At 35.8% G+C, this 25516-nt stretch overlaps 1 protein-coding gene across 1 annotated transcript in view; it reads right to left on the reverse strand.

Annotated features, from left to right (window-relative positions):
- C10H1orf21 (chromosome 10 C1orf21 homolog) overlaps positions 1 to 25516 on the reverse strand; it is a gene marked incomplete in the record, with an annotated part of 295563 nt that overhangs the window by 45629 nt on the left and 224418 nt on the right. The window contains 1 exon segment of the mRNA XM_053693854.1: positions 4294 to 4502. Coding sequence (XP_053549829.1) covers positions 4294 to 4387 — 94 coding nt within the window.

Here is a 25516-nt window from a genome sequence, read left to right on the forward strand (position 1 = left end):
GACTTATGGGGGAGGTCAACCTTCAAGCAGCAGATGGAACAGACACCTTATTATCAGACATATGCTTTGATTTCCTCTTGCGCTTCCCTATCATCGGAAAAGCAGATAAAGCCGCAGACACCGCAAAAGATATCTATGCAGCAAAATCTACAGACAAATACACGCCTCCAGGAGGCTGAAAGAAACCGCAGGGCACTGTATGTGATGCCATTTAGGCTTGTGACGTTTGAGGAGAAAGCTGTGGCATATCCTGAACAGCATTATCCTGAGAGACTATAGGCTCAGAAGGGAGTAATTTATCCTTAGCTTTTAAGGTCCTATCTAACATTTATCAAAAGAATCAGACCCCTGTTCAGAGTCCATAGTTAAATTAAATTTCAAAAATTGAGTAATAAAAATAATTTGCAAAAAAAACAAGTACTGCTACTTTAAATTAGTGCAAGAAAACGCTAAGACCTAATTAGGGAAAAAATACAAAATTTGCACCTCTACACCTCAGACAGTCTGAGGTACCCTACCTGAACCTGCAAAATGTATCCCCAAGCACGAAAATAGCAGAAGAGCGGGAAGTCACGTGAGCGGCAGTAAAAAGAACTGCACAACAAGATAAAAGCGTGCGTTCCTGCCCTTAATAGTAAAAACGGAAAATAGCCATTAAAATAAATTACATGTCTACTACCAATAAAAAAGTTTTTGCCACAAGGTCAACAGTCCCATAAAACATAAGGGAAAGTATTAACCCCTTAGTCTCCACATACCACAAGTGCCTGCCCACTGCCCCAAAAAAATCCTTACTAAAGGATTACATATGTCCCATGAACGAAATGCATAATCTATAGTGCAAGACTCCAGTACCTAGGAGGCAAGAGCACCTACCTGCATATCCAGCTGTCGGTCAGAAAGACAGCTCACCAGGTATGAAAAGACACATACTCCTATCAGAGACCTGAAGAAAAAGAGAGAACATAGTAACCAACTCTGGCTTTCTGTAACAGGGGTAGCAAATATGTTAGAAAACAAAGCAAGGACAACCTCACCACTTTCTAACTGCTTAAAAGCCACCACTACTCTTACTCAAGAGATTGACGTGGACTCAGCTAAACCCAAATCCTTGCCTGCAGAGAAAAGTACCCAGAAAAGGAATAAAATCTTCAGACACCAACTTCACATCCTCCATTGACAGAAGCAAAGAGAATGACTGGGGGTTATGGGTAAGGGAAGTGACACTTAACAACTTTGCTGGGGTGCTCTTTGCCTCCTCCTGCTGGCCAGGAGTGAATATCCCACTAGTAATTGGAATGACGTCGTGGACTCTCCATGTCATAGGAAAGAAAAACTTTTTTGGGGGGTTTCATGTTTCTTTAAACTCGCACAACCACCTTCCTTATTCAAGGAACCAATCTGGATATGTTACTGGAGCAGACGACACATCACTGTCAAATTTGTATTTGTATACAGTACCTTATCTTATCTCCTCTGGTGAGACCAGTTACGGACAGATATATATCAGGGTTAGGCTTGTGAACTCTGCAGTGTGACCTTACAAGCATCAGCATAGTAAAAGGCCTTCTGCCCCACTAAACACCTGTACTAGTGATATTTTCCTATGGGCTTTCATAACCCACTCACCTTGCACATACATTAGATTGCAACACTGTGACTGCAATATAGGAGCCCTTCAGAGTATTCAACAACAAAAAAATCCATATATATATATACATACATATACAGTTGTGCTCATAAGTTTACATACCCTGGCAGAATTTATGATTTCTTGGCCATTTTTCAGAGAATATGCATGATAACACAAAAACTTTTCTTTCACTCATGGTTAGTGTTTGGCTGAAGCCATTTATTATCAATCAACTGTATTTACTCTTTTTAAATCCTAATAACAGAAACTACCCAAATGACCCTGATCAAAAGTTTACATACCCTGATGATTTTGGCCTGATAACATGCACACAAGTTGACACAAAGGGGTTTGAATGGCTATTAAAGGTAACCACCCTCACCTGTGATCTGTTTGCTTGTAATTAGTGTGTCAACAAACTCAAAACAAAGTATTAGCAGCGCAACTAGAAGGAGAGGGGTGTGGCAAAAAATTTTGACCAGGTATGCAGGTAATAACAAAATCAATAATGAATGATAAATGTATCTACAGCAGACAATAATGCATACTATATGTTACGTAGAAAGTGAAGCAAAGATGATACAATACTATATAAAGAATATAAATGAATATATGTTATACCTTTAAGAGTAAATTGCACATCCTAAAATGCTATATGCTAAAATATATAAAAATACGTGCCTATATCTAAAATGGATGTTGACCAATATATGACAATAAAATACCCAAAATGTGAATCGAACAGGATCAAAGGGGAATCATTTTACCACTTCCACAAGCTGAGGGTTAGAATACAGTATTAGCAATAGTTCAGGGCAGTCCAAACATTAACTGGGAATTCCAACTGTTTCCAAAATGATCCCTGGAACCTTGATCCACAGGCTGTAGCTGCTTTCAGAGGTGTGCCACCCAACACTCTCTATACAGCAATCCTATTGAGAAAGAAACAAGCGCAAGCCCATATCAAGGTAGACGTTATATGCTTTATACCACACACTGGGGTTAAAAACACTTACAAGATAAAAAAGGTAACAAGCCTGTATCCCAATCACGGAAGAATAGTGGAACGTATTAGCGTCTTAGTCCAAATACCGGTCTCTAGTATCTTTCAGTAAGTTGACACCAAGTTTGTTCCTGTTGTTTGTTAGTTTCAATGGAGCACCACAAAGCTCCGCCCCAACGCATTTCGTCCGCCCTATGCAAACTTTTTCAAGAGGATACTTGGTTATGCTTTTGGCTACTTAACGTGCCCTTAAATTACTACTATTTCCTTTCTATTGGCTGCTGAACGGCCAATCCGGTGTAGCAATCCGGACAAGCCTCACTTTATGGGCATTACTGAACATCATCGTGACGTTATCCAATCGGATATCCAGATGAACGCTGCATCATCGTTGTTTACGCTCGATCAGCGGTATCATTGTTGTTAAACAATCAAATGACAATTAAAAGTCACAATAGCGATACACACAGTGGCCTAAACAGCGAAACTTGACAGATTCAAAAGAATGTTCATTTCAAACATCATTTAGAACGGGCAGCAAATTAATCTATCTGAACATCCTATAATACAACCATATTTTTGGCATGTTAAAACCTATTACATAGCATATATAATAAAATTGTAATAAATGATGAAAGGTACACCATTCCTACTGTGAAACATGGAGGTGGATCGCTAATGTTGGGGGATGTGTGAGCTACAAAGGCACAGGAAATTTGGTAAGAATTGATGGCAAGATGAATACAGTATGTTATCAAACAAAACTGCTCATTTTCCATTTCTTGATTAGATTTTGAACACTGCTGATTTGCATTCTCAATTCCTTGGATATCTTTTTATATCCCTTTCCTGTTTTATACAGTTCAACTACCTTTTCCCGCAGATCCTTTGACAATTCTTCTGCTTTCCCCATGACTCAGAATCCAGAAACATCAGTGCAGCACTGGATGAAATATGCAAGGGTCTGTCAGGAGTCCAGAAACTCATTGACCTTTTATACACAGGCCAAAATCACCAGGGTATGTAAACTTTTGATCAGGGTCATTTGGGTAGTTTCTGTTGTCATTATGATTTAAAAAGAGTAAACACGGTTGATTGATAATAAATGGCTTCAGCCAAACACTAACCATGAGTGAAAGAAAAGTTTTTGTGCTATTATTCATACTCTCTGAAAAACGGCCAAGAAATCATAAATTCTGCCAGGGTATGTAAACTTATGAGCACAACTGTATATATATATATATATATATATATATATATATATATATATATATATATATATATACATACATACATACATACATACATACATACATACATACATACACACACACACATACATACACAGTACATACGGTTTAAAGATTCCAAAAAGTGTGTGCCTGGATTGCAAAACAATGTACATTTTACTAACAAAATAACTGTATTAAATGCTTTTGAAACATTTATTTTCTATGCAATTGAGTCAATAATATCTGATACTTATATAAAAATTGACTTTAATGTACTTTTAATCTACGAGAAAGTTGTTCCTCAGCTTATTCACTTCCAGGTATTTCACATTTTCAAGTCTAATCTTTTAAGCTAATACATTAACCAAGTCTACAAATACAAATAATTAGGTCTTGTGGATTTAATAAGAATAACTAAGAATTACCACAAAACGCATCTCCATTCTGGTAATTTTTGCCGTTCTGGACGTCCTCCTCATTTTGCACTGTAGATACATGCTTTGCTGAAGCACATCCCATGTTTTCCTCAGTCAGCTCCAGACTGACTGATTGGTAAAAACATTTCTATTAAGGGTTTATTAAGCCTTGCCAGTACCGCGAGACGATGACCAACATTGTGGGACACCTTGACTACCTGTGAGAAAAAATAAAATAAAACAGTTTATTCAGATGCTATACTGAGATTCTTTTGCTTCATCAAACAACTTAAAAAAATGACAAATCTCTTATTTAGCAGTGCTCCCAACTGCCCAGGATATTGCATAATTGTCATGGGTTGGTTGCTTTGCTCAGTACAGTAGTCTCCTTCCAGACAAATGTCCGTTGGTTCCAAAGCAAAGCTGGAATTTGCCAGAGCTCCGTCCACACCCTAGGCTCTACCTGCCCACATCACACCTACATTAAACTTTAGGGCAAATGGCATGTCCCAGCGCCACGCACACCCCAGGGTCCAACCAACTCTATCTCTCATCTCCAAATCTAGGAAAGCTTTTTGGAAATGTTGGGAAGATATAGGTGGACACACAAGTCAATTAATGCAATCCTACAACAAACTTAAAAAGGACAGGAAACCCATATGTTTTTTCATGATTCAGATAGAGTTACAATTTACTTCATTCTCTTTGTATATTTTGTTGAAATGCAAGTAGGTAGGCTCAGGAGCATGAACATGTTTGAAGAACTATATGGCAGTAGTTTTACAAGAACACTTTTAACAATGTTATATATCTGCAAGAGAAGTGATTGTCATATAGTGTTCCAGACATACAAAACAGGTTCCAATTATGTTCAACATGTGCAAATTTGGATGGAGACACTGTAAAGCTCCTCAAATATATCCAAACACACACAGCACAATGGCATGAATAAGGGTGAATAGCCTAAAACATCGCCATGTTGGCTGTGACCGTTATGGTTCAATAACGACAAACAAACACATGCATGGCTATCCTTGGCCAGTATTTTATTCTATAACAAGACAACAGAAATGTCTTGTTATTAAATGTGTCTACTGACTCTTTAATGCGTATGGAGGCTTGTCCCGGTCTACAAATAGAACCATGGTAGTTGCCCCTATCAACCAAGAAGCAATTGATGTAAACATGCACATCTATTAAAACTCTTTTGTAACAATCATTATATAATATTGTAGCTTATTTTAAAACAATTACCATTTCTTTAGATGTATAATAGAAGTGTTTTGAAGCTAGTACCAACACCTGTACTGAACATTTCAATATTGCAGTAGTAGCTATAGAAAAGTAATGGCAACAAGAGGCAGCAGCAGAAATCAACAGCCTGTGGTGGTGATAATTTGCATACAAAGAGAGAAGCGCTCTACCAGGAACGAACAACAGCTCAGTGGCTTGTTCTATGGCGATTTACCACCCGGAAGCAGCCTCTTTTAGACCAGTGTGCTTTTCACAGAAGAAAACTTTCCTGAAGTATATCAGTCTGATCCTGCCAAGTAAGGTCAGTCCAGCCCCGAAATACCAGGCAATTCTCCTCTGAACAAGGAACATGACAACCCCAGACGATCGTTTCGGCCTCCTATGGGCCTCGTCAGTGAGGTGCAGCCACATTCCTCTAAGCACACTGGGCAAGGAGTCCACGTCTGGTTTCCCCCATCACCCATAGGGAGACTTCCCCAGGGTCATAATAATTTGCATACAAAGAGAGAAGCGCTCTACCAGGAACGAACAACAGCTCAGTGGCTTGTTCTATGGCGATTTACCACCCGGAAGCAGCCTCTTTTAGACCAGTGTGCTTTTCACAGAAGAAAACTTTCCTGAAGTATATCAGTCTGATCCTGCCAAGTAAGGTCAGTCCAGCCCCGAAATACCAGGCAATTCTCCTCTGAACAAGGAACATGACAACCCCAGACGATCGTTTCGGCCTCCTATGGGCCTCGTCAGTGAGGTGCAGCCACATTCCTCTAAGCACACTGGGCAAGGAGTCCACGTCTGGTTTCCCCCATCACCCATAGGGAGACTTCCCCAGGGTCATAATAATTTGCATACAAAGAGAGAAGCGCTCTACCAGGAACGAACAACAGCTCAGTGGCTTGTTCTATGGCGATTTACCACCCGGAAGCAGCCTCTTTTAGACCAGTGTGCTTTTCACAGAAGAAAACTTTCCTGAAGTATATCAGTCTGATCCTGCCAAGTAAGGTCAGTCCAGCCCCGAAATACCAGGCAATTCTCCTCTGAACAAGGAACATGACAACCCCAGACGATCGTTTCGGCCTCCTATGGGCCTCGTCAGTGAGGTGCAGCCACATTCCTCTAAGCACACTGGGCAAGGAGTCCACGTCTGGTTTCCCCCATCACCCATAGGGAGACTTCCCCAGGGTCATAATAATTTGCATACAAAGAGATGTATCTATATCTGTAAGACTGTATCTGTAAGGCTGCATCTGTATCTGTAAGGCTGTATCTGTATCTGTAAGGCTGTATCTGTAAGGCTGTATCTGTATCTGTAAGACTGTATCTGTATCTGTAAGGCTGTATCTGTAAGGCTGTATCTGCAAGAGAAGTGATTGTCATATAGTGTTCCAGACATACAAAACAGGTTCCAATTATGTTCAACATGTGCAAATTTGGATGGAGACACTGTAAAGCTCCTCAAATATATCCAAACACACACAGCACAATGGCATGAATAAGGGTGAATAGCCTAAAACATCGCCATGTTGGCTGTGACCGTTATGGTTCAATAACGACAAACAAACACATGCATGGCTATCCTTGGCCAGTATTTTATTCTATAACAAGACAACAGAAATGTCTTGTTATTAAATGTGTCTACTGACTCTTTAATGCGTATGGAGGCTTGTCCCGGTCTACAAATAGAACCATGGTAGTTGCCCCTATCAACCAAGAAGCAATTGATGTAAACATGCACATCTATTAAAACTCTTTTGTAACAATCATTATATAATATTGTAGCTTATTTTAAAACAATTACCATTTCTTTATATGTATAATAGAAGTGTTTTGAAGCTAGTACCAACACCTGTACTGAACATTTCAATATTGCAGTAGTAGCTATAGAAAAGTAATGGCAACAAGAGGCAGCAGCAGAAATCAACAGCCTGTGGTGGTGGAAGAGAGTCCAGACCATTTGAAAGGATGTTACTGCGGCAGCTTTGAATAAAATTAACTCTTATTTTTAAACCAGGTTAATGATATTGGAGAACATTCTCTGCTGTGTCTAAATTGGAATATTAATGACATTATTACTATTAAATAATATAGATCCTTCTATGCCAGTAGGGACCCATTATATGCATAAGCAGACAGAAACCAGGGTCTTCCTAAAACCCAGTGATTTTAAGTTAAAGGGACATTATACACTCATTTTTTCTTTGCATAAATGTTTTGTAGATGATCTTTTTTTAAAATAAATGTATAGTTTTGCTTATTTTTAAATAACATTGCTCTGATTTTCAGACTCCTAACCAAGCCCCAAAGTTTTATGTGAATACCGTCAGCTACCTTCTCCAGCTTGCTCCTGTTTGTGTAAAGGGTCTTTTCATATGCAAAAGAAGGGGGAGGGGGGAGTGTCTGATATTTCCCACTTGCAGTGGGCTTTCCAGCTACCTTTTCAACAGAGCCAAACTGACAGCTTTTAAGTAAGTTTTTAAACCATTTTATACTGGATTTTTATATCAGTATCTGTGCATCTTATTCTTTATAGTAGTGTCTATTATATGCAGTTATATGAAAATGAGTGTATACTGTCCCTTTAATTCTCATAAAGGTTTATAAGCCAAAGTGTGAAACTGAAGTTCCATGAGAAAATAAAGGTCATAAAATGTGACACTGATTGTTTGCAGGAAAATGCAATTAAATGGCTTTTAAACTGTCATATTCACTCCCCAGACTTAGCTAAGATATTTGCCCTCTCTCAGAAGAGGTTTTATGAACTTGGAAATAAATGACCATATTAAAGTCTCACGATGTCTATTTGTGAAAACCAAATCTCTCTATTGCTAGTGTACATGCATGTGTGTGTGCAAGAGGGTATTTGTGTGTGTGCAAGAGGGTATTTGTGTGTGTGCAAGAAAGTATTTGTGTGTGTGCAAGAGGGTATTTGTCTGTGTGCAAGAGGGTATTTGTGTGTGTGCAAGAGGGTATTTGTGTGTGTGCAAGAAAGTATTTGTGTGTGTGCAAGAGGGTATTTGTGTGTGTGCAAGAGGGTATTTGTGTGTGTGCAAGAAAGTATTTGTGTGTGTGCAAGAGGGTATTTGTGTGTGTGCAAGAGGGTATTTGTATGTGTGCAAGAGGGTATTTGTGTGTGTGCAAGAGGGTATTTGTGTGTGTGCAAGAAAGTATTTGTGTGTGTGCAAGAGGGTATTTGTGTGTGTGCAAGAGGGTATTTGTGTGTGTGCAAGAAAGTATTTGTGTATGTGCAAGAGGGTATTTGTATGTGTGCAAAAGGGTATTTGTGTGTGTGCAAGAGGGTATTTGTGTGTGTGCAAGAAAGTATTTGTGTGTGTGCAAGAGGGTATTTGTGTGTGTACAAGAGGGTATTTGTGTGTGTGCAAGAAAGTATTTGTGTGTGTGCAAGAAAGTATCAGTGTGTGTGCAAAAGGGTATTTGTGTGTGTGCAAGAGGGTATCAGTGTGTGTGCAAGAGGGTATTTGTGTGTGCGCAAGAGGGTATCAGTGTGTGTGCAAGAGGGTATTTGTGTGTGTTCAAGAGGGTATTTGTGTGTGTGCAAGAGGGTATTTGTGTGTGTGCAAGAGGGTATTTGTGTGTGTGCAAGAGGGTATTTGTGTGTGCAAGAGGGTATTTGTGTGTGTGCAAGAGGGTATTTGTGTGTGTGCAAGAGGGTATTTGTGTGTGTGCAAGTTGTGTGTGCAAGAGGGTATTTGTGTGTGTGCAAGAGGGTATCAGTGTGTGTGCAAGAGGGTATTTGTGTGTGTGCAAGAGGGTATTTGTGTGTGTGCAAGAGGGTATTTGTGTGTGTGCAAGAGGGTATTTGTGTGTGTGCAAGAGGGTATTTGTGTGTGCAAGAGGGTATTTGTGTGTGTGCAAGAGGGTATTTGTGTGTGTGCAAGAGGGTATTTGTGTGTGTGCAAGAGGGTATTTGTATGTGTGCAAGAGGGTATTTGTATGTGTGCAAGAGGGTATTTGTGTGTTTGCAAGAGGGTATTTGTGTGTGTGCAAGAGGGTATTTGTGTGTGTGCAAGAGGGTATTTGTGTGTGCAAGAGGGTATTTGTGTGTGTGCAAGAGGGTATTTGTGTGTGCAAGAGGGTATTTGTGTGTGTAAAACTTGTGGTTGTATTTAAAGGGACAGTATACACTCATTTTCATATAACTGCATGTAATACACTACTATAAAGAATAATATGCACAGATATCGATTTAAAAATCCAGTAGACAACATTTTAAAAATGTACTTAGAAGCTCCCAGTTTAGCCCTGTTGATGAGATTAGACTGGGACATCCATTGAAAGGGGCTGGGAAAGCAGAAAAAGAAGACACTCTCCACCTCCCCTGCATATGAAAAGACCCACAACACAAGCAGGAATCTGTAGACATCAGTATACATCTAAAACTTTGGGGCTTGGTTAGGAGTCTGAAAATCAGCACAATGTTATTTCAAAATAAGCAAAACTATAGATTGTTACAGAAACACTACCAGATGAGTTGTATAAATGGATCATCTACAAACCTTGTATGCAAAGAAAACTCTAATGTACAATGTCACTTTAAAGGGCCATTATACACTCATTTTTTCTTTGCATAAATGTTTTGTAGATGATCTATTTATATAGCCCATAACGCTTGTTTTTTTAAAATAAATGTATAGTTTTGTTTATGTTTAAATAACATTGCTCTGATTTTCAGACTCCTAACCAAGCCCCAAAGTTTTATGAGAATACCGTCAGCTACCTTCTCCAGCTTGCTCCTGTTTGTGTAAAGGGTCTTTTCATATGCAAAAGCAGGGGGAGGGGGGGAAAGTGTCTTATTTACCACTTGCAGTGGGCTTTCCAACTACCTTTTCAACAGAGCCAAACTGACAGCTTCTAAGTAAGTTTTTAAACAGTTTTATACTGGATTTTTATATCAGTATCTGTGCATCTTATTCTTTATAGTAGTGTCTATTACATACAGCTATATGAAAATGAGTGTATACTGTCCCTTTAATTAATATGTCTCCCAGAATAACCTTGGGAAATCTGTGGCTCCTCTACTTGCCACTTCCCAGACACCCCCATTCATACAAACCCTTCTCAATTTGCATTTATTATATAATTTGTTTTGTTCTCTTGTTATCGTTTGTTAAAAAGGTTACCTATGTAGGTTGTAGGCTCAGGAACTGATGATTGGTGGCTGTACAAATATGCCTCATGTTATTAGGTCTCCCAATACATTCAGCTATCTCCCAGTAGTGCATTGCTGCTCCTTCATCAAAGGATACCAAGAGAATGAAGCAAATTAAATATTAGAAGTCAATTGAAAGTCGTTTAAAATTGTATTCTCTATCTGAATCTTGAAAGAAAAAAAAATTGGGTTTCATGTCACTTTGATTAAACATTTGTTCAGTATGGAAATCTTTTTGTAATTAAAAGGTACATGAAGGTAAAAATGTAACTTTCTACTTTGAAACAGAGCATGCAATTAAAAAGAAAAGAGGAACAGCTAAATGAAAGGAAACAAATAATTGAAAGTGTTATTGCATTGTCTTTCATTGCACATTTATTGATTATGCAGTTCTGCTGTATGTAATGGTCCTTTAACTGCTGACATATGTCTATATATGTATAGTATATGTCCCTTTAAATAAGTTTTACTAGTTCAGTCATTGGGAATAGTCAAGGGTCTTTAAAGGGACATTAACGCTAAATAAATAATTGTTTGAATGATGTATTCAGAGGAAAGATTAGCCTGAGAATAATGTGTATATGTATTTTTAAAAATTATATTAGTTGGTTAAATATTGAAAAAAATAAGGGTAAAGATAATGTCCGTAAAGCAGTGGGTGCTGCCATATTGTAACTTAGGTTACTTTTTTCTGCTGAGGCCAATTAGGATGGTTATAAACGGCTTACTAGCGTGTTTTTGACAGTTGTGTAGTTTTACCTGGGCTCCTGGCCTCCCTTCTTCTAAGGGTTTTTCTAAATCTGGCGAGGGTGGCACAGCCAATCATAACCTGTACTGCCTGCCCAATACACAACATGGGAGAGTTCTCTCTCTTGCTGCTTTAGTGACTTCTCATTGGCTGGTCATGTATCTGCGGTAGCGCTGACTGAGTGCTCATTGAGACATCCGCTTCACTAAAGCAGAGCAGTGAGAGCATGCATAGCGCATACGGCCCCTAGAAACTAGCTTATGGAGAGCACAAATGGAGGCGTTTTGTTGTCAGTTAATAGGATTTTTCATTGATCTGAAAGCAAAAATAAACAACAAAATAGAATCTTCTTAAGAAACCTAGGCCGGACACAGCCTTAGCACCAACTGCCATATCCTGATATCCAGATTATGGGGTTGTATATAGGAGCAAAGCAATAGCCTACATTTCATTTACTGTACATTCAAAATCATCTGTATAACTCAATTATTGCACCTAGAACTGTAATGTACCCCAATACTGTACTTGTTTGTTTGTGTATGTAATGCACCCCTGTAATGTTTTATTATTACTTGTATAGCGCTGCGTAATCTGCTGGCGCTTTATAAATACCGGATAATAATAATAAATAATAATCTGGAAAACCATCTGGAAAGAAGGACTGTATATATTGTTAAAAAAAAGACATCATTGGGCGATCATTACATTTTAAAAAAGTGCAAAAAAGGTAAAACTAAAATCCCAACTCAGTTGATCTCAACATTTACAAACTTTGTGGACCAATGCAATACCCCTGATATATATATATATATATCGAACAATGGACTATAATCATTCAAAAGTATTTTCCCAAAGAAGAAAGCGGAGTCACATAATTAACAATTACTACAAATGAGTCTGTAAAGGAATCAATATCTCATTCCACATAAAAATGACAAAAGCATAATAATATGATCAAATCCCAAAAATCCCAGAATATTTAAGACAATTGTGTGCATTCTCCAAGAGAACAACTATGAATGCTGGAAATTTTCCATACAATGACCTGCAATCAACCTTAAATCACCAGGTCAAGCTATTCACTGTAGGAATTTTCAAGCAGTTGGTGAAATGTAGGCGAACAGGGCACAAGACTGAAGGTTACATCAGTAATGGTAATCATCTCTACCATGCCCAAAGTAGCTCTGAAATGATGGACCAGAAGATGAACACGAGAGATCATCAACTAGGGGGGAAGGAGTCTTATGTCTCTTGCAAAAACATTTCTCAAAGCAAAAAGAACATGGTTAGTGTAGTGCGTCAATGCAGCATATTTTGAGATTATGGGACAGCACACAAGAAGTCAGTAGGAGTTTAAGTTTTTATAAGGTGTCAAGTCACAGTTGATGCAACCAGTACCTAGAAATAGATTTAATAAAGTTCTGTTGTATGATGAGCTAAATCACAGAGAATGTAACTTGTGTCAATAACCTCATTAAAAACACCTGGAGCAATGGGGTCAGACTCCCTCTCACGCAGTCAGAGCATAGTGAGGTTTGCTCATTGAAGACATTGGTGATAGGGAAAATATCCGGGGACTAAAGATAATAAAGATGGAAGTCAAAATGAAACGTTCCTGACTCTGATAGAACAAAGATTTTTATAAGTTGTTCTGTTACTTGTTTTAGCAAATTTACCTCTTCCCCTTGGTTTCATATATTGAACCTTTGAGCATACTGAGGACTGAGCATGTATCTTGCGCACTATATTCAAATGTATAAAAAAACGTTGTTACAAACATTGTTGCAGACACAGCTTGTTCTATTACATGTACATGTTCGCAAGGAAGGAGTTCAATTTCAACAAAGGAAACTAAAAGAAAATATTAAATTTGATAACAAAAGTAGATTTGAAAGTTTTTGTTGTGTTTTTTCAAACTGCAGTTCTACCTGAATTATGAAAGTTTCATTTGACTTCAGTGTCCCTTTAATGTTGTGTATCAGTTACTGCTAGCAACATTACAGAATTATTATTATGATCTCTGCCTATTGCTTTGGGTCCACAGCTCCATATTTCCAAAGGAAACACAGTTCTGTCGCTTTTGCAAAGTCTTTAAACCCTCAGCACTGCAAGGCCCTTCTTTTAAGGTAAGATGAGAACAACTGCATCAGTCAGTAAAACCCATGCTGCCTTACAGATACAGTCTTACAGATACAGTCTTACAGATACAGCCTTACAGATACAGATACAGTCTTACAGATACAGATACAGTCTTACAGATACAGATACAGTCTTACAGATACAGATACAGTCTTACAGATACAGCCTTACAGATACAGATACAGATACAGCCTTACAGATACAGATACAGCCTTACAGATACAGCCTTACAGATACAGATACAGTCTTACAGATACAGCCTTACAGATACAGATACAGTCTTACAGATACAGCCTTACAGATACAGATACAGTCTTACAGATACAGCCTTACAGATACAGATACAGCCTTACAGATACAGATACAGCCTTACAGATACAGCCTTACAAATACAGTCTTACAGATACAGATACAGTCTTACAGATACAGATACAGCCTTACAGATACAGATACAGCCTTACAGATACAGATACAGCCTTACAGATACAGCCTTACAGATACAGCCTTACAGATACAGATACAGTCTTACAGATACAGCCTTACAGATACAGATACAGCCTTACAGATACAGATACAGCCTTACAGATACAGCCTTACAGATACAGATACAGCCTTACAGATACAGCCTTACAGATACAGCCTTACAGATACAGATACAGCCTTACAGATACAGATACAGCCTTACAGATACAGCCTTACAGATACAGTCTTACAGATACAGCCTTACAGATACAGCCTTACAGATACAGCCTTACAGATACAGTCTTACAGATACAGTCTTACAGATACAGCCTTACAGATACAGATACAGCCTTACAGATACAGACTTACAGATACAGATACAGCCTTACAGATACAGCCTTACAGATACAGATACAGCCTTACAGATATAGATACAGCCTTACAGATATAGATACAGCCTTATAGATATAGATACAGCCTTACAGATACAGATACAGCCTTACAGATATAGATACAGCCTTACAGATACAGCCTTACAGATACAGCCTTACAGATACAGATACAGCCTTACAGATACAGCCTTACATATACAGATACAGCCTTACAGATACAGATACAGCCTTACATATACAGATACAGCCTTACAGATACAGTCTTACAGATACAGATACAGCCTTACAGATACAGATACAGCCTTACAGATACAGCCTTACAGATACAGATACAGCCTTACAGATACAGATACAGCCTTACAGATACAGCCTTACAGATACAGCCTTACAGATACAGATACAGCCTTACATATACAGATACAGCCTTACAGATACAGATACAGCCTTACAGATACAGCCTTACAGATACAGATACAGCCTTACAGATACAGATACAGCCTTACAGATACAGCCTTACAGATATAGATACAGCCTTACAGATACAGATACAGCCTTACAGATACAGCCTTACAGATACAGATACAGCCTTACAGATATAGATACAGCCTTACAGATACAGCCTTACAGATACAGATACAGCCTTACAGATACAGACTTACATATACAGATACAGCCTTACAGATACAGCCTTACAGATACAGCCTTACAGATACAGATACAGCCTTACAGATACAGATACAGCCTTACAGATACAGCCTTACAGATACAGATACAGCCTTACAGATACAGCCTTACAGATACAGCCTTACAGATACAGATACAGCCTTACAGATACAGATACAGCCTTACAGATACAGCCTTACAGATATAGATACAGCCTTACAGATACAGCCTTACAGATACAGATACAGTCTTACAGATACAGCCTTACAGATACAGATACAGCCTTACAGATACAGCCTTACAGATACAGATACAGCCTTACAGATACAGCCTTACAGATACAGATACAGCCTTACAGATACAGCCTTACAGATACAGATACAGTCTTACAGATACAGTCTTACAGATACAGCCTTACAGATACAGTCTTACAGATACAGCCTTGCTGATATAGCCTTACAAGATACAGATAAAGCATTACAGATACAGATACAGCCTTACAGATACAGATACAGTCTTACAGATATAGACTTACAGATACAGATAAAGCCTTAGAGATACAGATACAGCCTTACAGATACAGCCTTACAGATACAGATACAGCCTTACAGATACAGCCTTACAGATACAGCCTTACAGATATAGCCGTACATATACCGCCTTACAGATATAGCCTTACAGATACAGCCGTACAAATACAGATACAGCCTTACAGATACAGCTTTACAGATACAGCCGTACAGATATAGCCGTACAGATACAGCCTTACAGATACAGCCTTACAGATATAGACTTACAGATATAGACTTACAGATATAGACTTACAGATACAGATACAGCCTTACAGATATAGACTTACAGATATAGACTTACAGATATAGACTTACAGATACAGCCTTTACAGATACAGCCTTTACAGATACAGCCGTACAAATACAGCCTTACAGATACAGCCTTACAGATACAGCCTTTACAGATACAGCCTTTACAGATACAGATACAGCCGTACAGATACAGCTGTACAGATACAGATACAGCCGTACAGATAAAGCCTTACAGATACAGATACAGCCGTACAGATACAGATGTAAAGATAAAGCCTTTACAGATACAGATACAGCCGTACAGATACAGATACAGCCGTACAGATACAGCCGTACGGATAAAGCCTTACAGATACAGCCGTACAGATACAGATACAGCCTTTACAGATACAAATACAGCCGTACAGATACAGATACAGCCGTACAGATAAAGCCTTACAGATACAGATACAGCCTTACAGATATAGACTTACAGATATAGACTTACAGATATAGACTTACAGATACAGATACAGCCTTACAGATATAGACTTACAGATATAGACTTACAGATATAGACTTACAGATACAGCCTTTACAGATACAGCCTTTACAGATACAGCCGTACAAATACAGCCTTACAGATACAGCCTTACAGATACAGCCTTTACAGATACAGCCTTTACAGATACAGATACAGCCTTACAGATACAGCTGTACAGATACAGATACAGCCGTACAGATAAAGCCTTACAGATACAGATACAGCCGTACAGATACAGATGTACAGATAAAGCCTTTACAGATACAGATACAGCCGTACAGATACAGATACAGCCGTACAGATACAGCCGTACGGATAAAGCCTTACAGATACAGCCGTACAGATACAGATACAGCCTTTACAGATACAAATACAGCCGTACAGATACAGATACAGCCGTACAGATAAAGCCTTACAGATACAGATACAGCCTTACAGATACAGTCTTACAGCTCCAGCCTTACAGATCCAGCCTTACAGATACAGAACAAAGTAGATTAGATAATAGCAGTAAATTGGAAAGTTGTTTAAAATCACATGCTCTGTCTGAATCAAAGTTTGATTTTGAGTTTACTGTTAAACAAACACCTCATGCTTTTGTTAAAATATTGTGCTTTGTACCACATTCCCAAGAGAGGCCAAAAAGCAAAATCTCTAACCTAGATTTCCAACTGCTGCAAACTGCCTAAACCAACTTTTTGATTTGCAGCATTTGCAAGAATTTGCTTTCTGGCCTCTCTATGGATACAAGCAAACCTCTTACACAAAAGCAAAAGGTGCAGTGCCCTGTTATATATCTGTTTTTATTTCCCTGCCTTGTAGTTGTCCCAAGTCGCTGACATTTACTCTGTTCCACAACACCAGCAGCAAGTATTTTTAGTTGCAATATGCAAATGTGTTCTCTTAAAAACTCCCAGCTGTCTCTGCATTTATAGCAGCGCTGGGTTTGTAAAGCCCACACAGTGACGCAGCTCTAGGTAGCTATAAGCAGCTATAAGCATTCTGCCTACCAGCAACTGCCAATAATTGTTGTTATGGAAACGCCTTATTCATTGCTATTTGTTTAGCTACACCCTCTGTCAAATATATCTGAGTATGTTGCAGACCTCCCATGTCAGATGTATTAGAGCTCTGTGTTTAATATCAAATCAAGATAGGCTTTATGGTAGGCCCATGCATCCGGCAGTTTCGCTAGCTGCTGAATGCACAAGGCGACGGCTGCTCGCAGCATTTGGCTCTTTTTGGAGACAGATTTCCTCTTGTGAAAGTGACACAAGATCTGGATTTGCAGAAATCTTACTTACACTTTCACAAGAAGAAATTTGGCTCCGAAAAAGATCCAAAGCCGCAAGCGGTCGCCTTCTTCTGCATTCAGCAGCTACCGAAACTGAAGAATGCATGGGCCTAAAAATTATGGGAAAATTATTAATATTAAGATCTGAAGGTTGCAGAAGTCCCAGATTTTGTAAACGGTTTCCTAAAAAAAGCACAAAATTATTCTGTACTAAAAAATAGAGGTGCGTAATCTCAAATTATAAACAAAAACACAAAGACACTGCGGTATGGGGATCTAAATAGTTTCGCTTTACTATGGGAATAGCAAGATCACGAATGCCATAATAGAAAAGCTTAATGAAACTGAGGTCACAAAGTCACAATTGATATAAAATGACTGAAACAATGTTGCGGAGGACAACGACAAACTCCTGCTAACCCCTTAATTGCCAGAAAGGGGTAATTCCAGTGCTTAACATTCTGCGGTTCAGTGGCAGCTGCAGAAAAATAAAGAAATGTTGGTGGGAACAAAGCAAATTTGAAAATAGAAGTACATTTAAGAAAAAATATAGGGCTACATTACAAGTGGAGCACTAATTAACACTCCTGCTCGAGCGTTAAGCTTTTTGCTCGTCAGGTTGCGCTCATATTATGAGTTGAAAATAAACCCGTTGAGCGCAAAAAGACAAAGTTAGACTATTGCGTGCGAGTTTACATATTCCCCCATACAAGTCAATGGAGAAAATAAGTGGTGAAAAAACAGCCTATTCTTGCACAAATCCGATCACATATTGTCATGTGTGCTAACCTGACATGAAAATATAAATATTTCATATTACAATGGTCTTCACATAGCAGAATATGTTCTATTTATTCATAAATACTTTTTTCTATAATATTTTTATTAAATAATTTTTATTAGATGGTGTTATGTGTGTAACTGTACTGTGTAATGTATATTTATTAGATAGTGTTATTATGTGTGTAACTGTATTGTGTAATGTATATTTATTAGATAGTGTTATTATGTGTGTAACTGTACTGTGTAATTTATATTTATTAGACAGTGATAATATGTGTGTAACTGTACTGTGTAATGCATATTTATTATATGGTGTTATTATGTGTGTAACTGTACTGTGTAATGTATATTTATTAGATAGTGTTATTATGTGTGTAACTGTATTGTGTAATGTATATTTATTAGACAGTGTTAATATGAGTGTAACTGTACTGTGTAATGTATATTTATTAGACAGTGTTAATATGTGTGTAACTGTACTGTGTAATGTATATTTATTAGATAGTGTTATTATGTGTGTAACTGTATTGTGTAATGTATATTTATTAGATAGTGTTATTATGTGTGTAACTGTACTGTGTAATGTATATTTATTAGATAGTGTTATTATGTGTGTAACTGTATTGTGTAATGTATATTTATTAGACAGTGTTAATATGAGTGTAACTGTACTGTGTAATGTATATTTATTAGACAGTGTTAATATGTGTGTAACTGTACTGTGTAATGTATATTTATTAGCTAGTGTTATTATGTGTGTAACTGTACTGTGTAATGTATATTTATTAGATAGTGTTATTATGAGTGTAACTGTACTGTGTAATGTATATTTATTAGATATTGTTAATATGAGTGTAACTGTACTGTGTAATGTATATTTATTAGACAGTGTTATTATGTGTGTAACTGTACTGTGTAATGTATATTTATTAGATAGTGTTATTATGTGTGTAACTGTACTGTGTAATGTATATTTATTAGATGGTGTTATTATAAGTTTAACTGTACTGTGTAATGTATATTTATTAGACAGTGTTATTATGTGTGTAACTGTACTGTGTAATGTATATTTATTAGATGGTGTTATTATGTGTGTAACTGTACTGTGTAATGTATATTTATTAGCTAGTGTTATTATGTGTGTAACTGTACTGTGTAATGTATATTTATTAGACAGTGTTATTATGTGTGTAACTGTACTGTGTAATGTATATTTATTAGATAGTGTTATTATGTGTGTAACTGTACTGTGTAATGTATATTTATTAGATGGTGTTATTATAAGTTTAACTGTACTGTGTAATGTATATTTATTAGACAGTGTTATTATGTGTGTAACTGTACTGTGTAATGTATATTTATTAGATGGTGTTATTATGTGTGTAACTGTACTGTGTAATGTATATTTATTAGATAGTGTTATTATGTGTGTAACTGTATTGTGTAATGTATATTTATTAGACAGTGTTAATATGAGTGTAACTGTACTGTGTAATGTATATTTATTAGATGGTGTTATTATGTGTGTAACTGTACTGTGTAATGTATATTTATTAGATGGTGTTATTATGTGTGTAACTGTACTGTGTAATGTATATTTATTAGACAGTGTTATTATGTATGTAACTGTACTGTGTAATGTATATTTATTAGATGGTGTTATTATGTGTGTAACTGTACTGTGTAATGTATATTTATTAGATAGTGTTATTATGTGTGTAACTGTACTGTGTAATGTATATTTATTAGACAGTGTTAATATGAGTGTAACTGTACTGCGTAATGTATATTTATTAGATGGTGTTATTATGTGTGTAACTGTACTGTGTAATGTATATTAATTAGATAGTGTTATTATGAGTGTAACTGTACTGTGTAATGTATATTTATTAGATGGTGTTATTATGAGTGTAACTGTACTGTGTAATGTATATTTATTAGATAGTGTTAATATGAGTGTAACTGTACTATTTAATGTATATTTATTAGATGGTGTTATGTGTGTAACTGTACTGTGTAATGTATATTTATTAGATAGTGTTATTATGTGTGTAACTGTACTGTGTAATGTATATTAATTAGATAGTGTTATTATGTGTGTAACTGTACTGTGTAATGTATATTTATTAGATAGTGTTATTATGTGTGTAACTGTACTGTGTAATGTATATTTATTAGATGGTGTTATTATGAGTGTAACTGTACTGTGTAATGTATATTTATTAGATAGTGTTATTATGTGTGTAACTGTACTTTGTAATGTATATTTATTAGACAGTGTTATTATGAGTTTAACTGTACTGTGTAATATATATTTATCTGACGGTGTTATTATGTGTGTAACTGTACTGTGTAATGTATATTTATTAGATAGTGTTATTATTAGTGTAACTGTACTGTGTAATGTATATTTATTAGATAGTGTTATTATGTGTGTAACTGTACTGTGTAATGTATATTTATTAGATAGTGTTATTATGTGTGTAACTGTATTGTGTAATGTATATTTATTAGACAGTGTTAATATGAGTGTAACTGTACTGTGTAATGTATATTTATTAGACAGTGTTAATATGTGTGTAACTGTACTGTGTAATGTATATTTATTAGATAGTGTTATTATGTGTGTAACTGTATTGTGTAATGTATATTTATTAGATAGTGTTATTATGTGTGTAACTGTACTGTGTAATGTATATTTATTAGATAGTGTTATTATGTGTGTAACTGTATTGTGTAATGTATATTTATTAGACAGTGTTAATATGAGTGTAACTGTACTGTGTAATGTATATTTATTAGACAGTGTTAATATGTGTGTAACTGTACTGTGTAATGTATATTTATTAGCTAGTGTTATTATGTGTGTAACTGTACTGTGTAATGTATATTTATTAGATAGTGTTAATATGAGTGTAACTGTACTGTGTAATGTATATTTATTAGATATTGTTAATATGAGTGTAACTGTACTGTGTAATGTATATTTATTAGACAGTGTTATTATGTGTGTAACTGTACTGTGTAATGTATATTTATTAGATAGTGCTATTATGTGTGTAACTGTACTGTGTAATGTATATTTATTAGATGGTGTTATTATAAGTTTAACTGTACTGTGTAATGTATATTTATTAGACAGTGTTATTATGTGTGTAACTGTACTGTGTAATGTATATTTATTAGATGGTGTTATTATGTGTGTAACTGTACTGTGTAATGTATATTTATTAGCTAGTGTTATTATGTGTGTAACTGTACTGTGTAATGTATATTTATTAGATAGTGTTATTATGTGTGTAACTGTATTGTGTAATGTATATTTATTAGACAGTGTTAATATGAGTGTAACTGTACTGTGTAATGTATATTTATTAGACAGTGTTAATATGTGTGTAACTGTACTGTGTAATGTATATTTATTAGATAGTGTTATTATGTGTGTAACTGTATTGTGTAATGTATATTTATTAGATAGTGTTATTATGTGTGTAACTGTACTGTGTAATGTATATTTATTAGATAGTGTTATTATGTGTGTAACTGTATTGTGTAATGTATATTTATTAGACAGTGTTAATATGAGTGTAACTGTACTGTGTAATGTATATTTATTAGACAGTGTTAATATGTGTGTAACTGTACTGTGTAATGTATATTTATTAGCTAGTGTTATTATGTGTGTAACTGTACTGTGTAATGTATATTTATTAGATAGTGTTAATATGAGTGTAACTGTACTGTGTAATGTATATTTATTAGATATTGTTAATATGAGTGTAACTGTACTGTGTAATGTATATTTATTAGACAGTGTTATTATGTGTGTAACTGTACTGTGTAATGTATATTTATTAGATAGTGTTATTATGTGTGTAACTGTACTGTGTAATGTATATTTATTAGATGGTGTTATTATAAGTTTAACTGTACTGTGTAATGTATATTTATTAGACAGTGTTATTATGTGTGTAACTGTACTGTGTAATGTATATTTATTAGATGGTGTTATTATGTGTGTAACTGTACTGTGTAATGTATATTTATTAGCTAGTGTTATTATGTGTGTAACTGTACTGTGTAATGTATATTTATTAGACAGTGTTATTATGTGTGTAACTGTACTGTGTAATGTATATTTATTAGATAGTGTTATTATGTGTGTAACTGTACTGTGTAATGTATATTTATTAGATGGTGTTATTATAAGTTTAACTGTACTGTGTAATGTATATTTATTAGACAGTGTTATTATGTGTGTAACTGTACTGTGTAATGTATATTTATTAGATGGTGTTATTATGTGTGTAACTGTACTGTGTAATGTATATTTATTAGATAGTGTTATTATGTGTGTAACTGTATTGTGTAATGTATATTTATTAGACAGTGTTAATATGAGTGTAACTGTACTGTGTAATGTATATTTATTAGATGGTGTTATTATGTGTGTAACTGTACTGTGTAATGTATATTTATTAGATGGTGTTATTATGTGTGTAACTGTACTGTGTAATGTATATTTATTAGACAGTGTTATTATGTATGTAACTGTACTGTGTAATGTATATTTATTAGATGGTGTTATTATGTGTGTAACTGTACTGTGTAATGTATATTTATTAGATAGTGTTATTATGTGTGTAACTGTACTGTGTAATGTATATTTATTAGACAGTGTTAATATGAGTGTAACTGTACTGCGTAATGTATATTTATTAGATGGTGTTATTATGTGTGTAACTGTACTGTGTAATGTATATTAATTAGATAGTGTTATTATGAGTGTAACTGTACTGTGTAATGTATATTTATTAGATGGTGTTATTATGAGTGTAACTGTACTGTGTAATGTATATTTATTAGATAGTGTTAATATGAGTGTAACTGTACTATTTAATGTATATTTATTAGATGGTGTTATGTGTGTAACTGTACTGTGTAATGTATATTTATTAGATAGTGTTATTATGTGTGTAACTGTTCTGTGTAATGTATATTAATTAGATAGTGTTATTATGTGTGTAACAGTACTGTGTAATGTATATTTATTAGATAGTGTTATTATGTGTGTAACTGTACTGTGTAATGTATATTTATTAGATGGTGTTATTATGAGTGTAACTGTACTGTGTAATGTATATTTATTAGATAGTGTTATTATGTGTGTAACTGTACTTTGTAATGTATATTTATTAGACAGTGTTATTATGAGTTTAACTGTACTGTGTAATATATATTTATCTGACGGTGTTATTATGTGTGTAACTGTACTGTGTAATGTATATTTATTAGATAGTGTTATTATTAGTGTAACTGTACTGTGTAATGTATATTTATTAGATAGTGTTATTATGTGTGTAACTGTACTGTGTAATGAATATTTATTAGATAGTATTATTATGTGTGTAACTGTACTGTGTAATGTATATTTATTAGATGTGTTATGTGTGTAACTGTACTGTGTAATGTATATTTATTAGATGTGTTATTATGTGTGTAACTGTACTGTGTAATGTATATTTATTAGATAGTGTTATTATTAGTGTAACTGTACTGTGTAATGTATATTTATTAGTTAGTGTTATTATGTGTGTAACTGTACTGTGTAATGTATATTTATTAGACAGTATTATTATGTGTGTAACTGTACTGTGTAATGTATGTTTATTAGATGGTGTTATTGTGTAACTGTACTGTGTAATGTATATTTATTAGATGGTGTTATTGTGTGTAACTGTACTGTGTAATGTATATTTATTAGATAGTGTTATGTGTGTAACTGTACTGTGTAATGTATATTTATTAGATGGTGTTATTGTGAGTGTAACTATACTTTGTATAGTATTTTTGTTTTCAGAGATTTTTTTATTTCGCAAAAGAATCAACCAGAGCTTTGAAGTTGCGGTAATCATTTTAGCATAACGTTCAACTCTTAATATGAGCTGTAAGCCCGATAAGCGCAAAACCCTGCAATAAACTCCCCTTATCGCTCACGCGAATACGTTTGTGCTCCACTCGTAATCTGACCCTGTATGTTCTGTCGGAATCACAAAAGAACATTTTTGGATTTCATATCCCGTTAAGTCCTAATAGGGAGCAAAGGAAAAGGTTGTGGTGTTTTTGAACTCCCCTTGAACTGTTGAATAATACAGAAGCATTATGAGTTACATGTATCCTAAAATAACTATCATTTTGATATTAATTGCCCATAAATGGAGGAGCAATGAATAAGCTTCTCTATATTTTATAATATATTATAGCATTTTATTATTGCATTATTGCTTGTAAATGTGTGATTAACCGCCGCAAAGGGGTTAAAAATTATAGTAAGTCAGCTGCACTGCAATGCACTACTTGCAGCAGAGGCACAACTAGAAACCTCAGGGCCATGGTGTGGTACGGTGTGAGGCTAGCATGAGTTACCATGTATTAATATATATATAGCACCACTCACTGGGCACTGTATATTAAGCTATTGCGCTTACTCCCGCAGTCACACATCAGGCCACTTGTTACCTGCATCACCGCAGCCAACACTTTGCTCCCCCGGTCCTTGGCTTAGTGCCGGCTGCCGGTAACAGCAGCTGGGCACCATGTGGTTCGTGTACAGTGATTGCGCAGCCACCAACCAGCATCTCCTGACAACGCATGCACATGTGACTACCCTGCCCACATCCTGGGCTTCCCTATAAAAGGCTTAACATCTGCTGGGCACCTCCCAAGTGGTGGACCTCCAGGGCCCGGTTGCAACTGCAACCTTTACGACCTGGGAGCTAGCTAAGCACATCAGGTGACTTAATAACAAGAGGCATATGTGGGCAGTCAACAATCAGCAGCTTGCTCCCAGTAGTGCAATACTGCTACTGAGCCTACCTAGGTATACTTTTCAACAAAGAATATCAAGAGAATGAAGCAAATTAAATAAGTTGAAAAGTTGTTTAAAACTGCATGCTCTATCTGAATCACGAAGGTTTAAATGGACA

The sequence above is a fragment of the Bombina bombina genome, chromosome 10, assembly GCF_027579735.1.
Source record: "Bombina bombina isolate aBomBom1 chromosome 10, aBomBom1.pri, whole genome shotgun sequence".
Classification (NCBI taxonomy): Eukaryota; Metazoa; Chordata; class Amphibia; order Anura; family Bombinatoridae; genus Bombina; species Bombina bombina.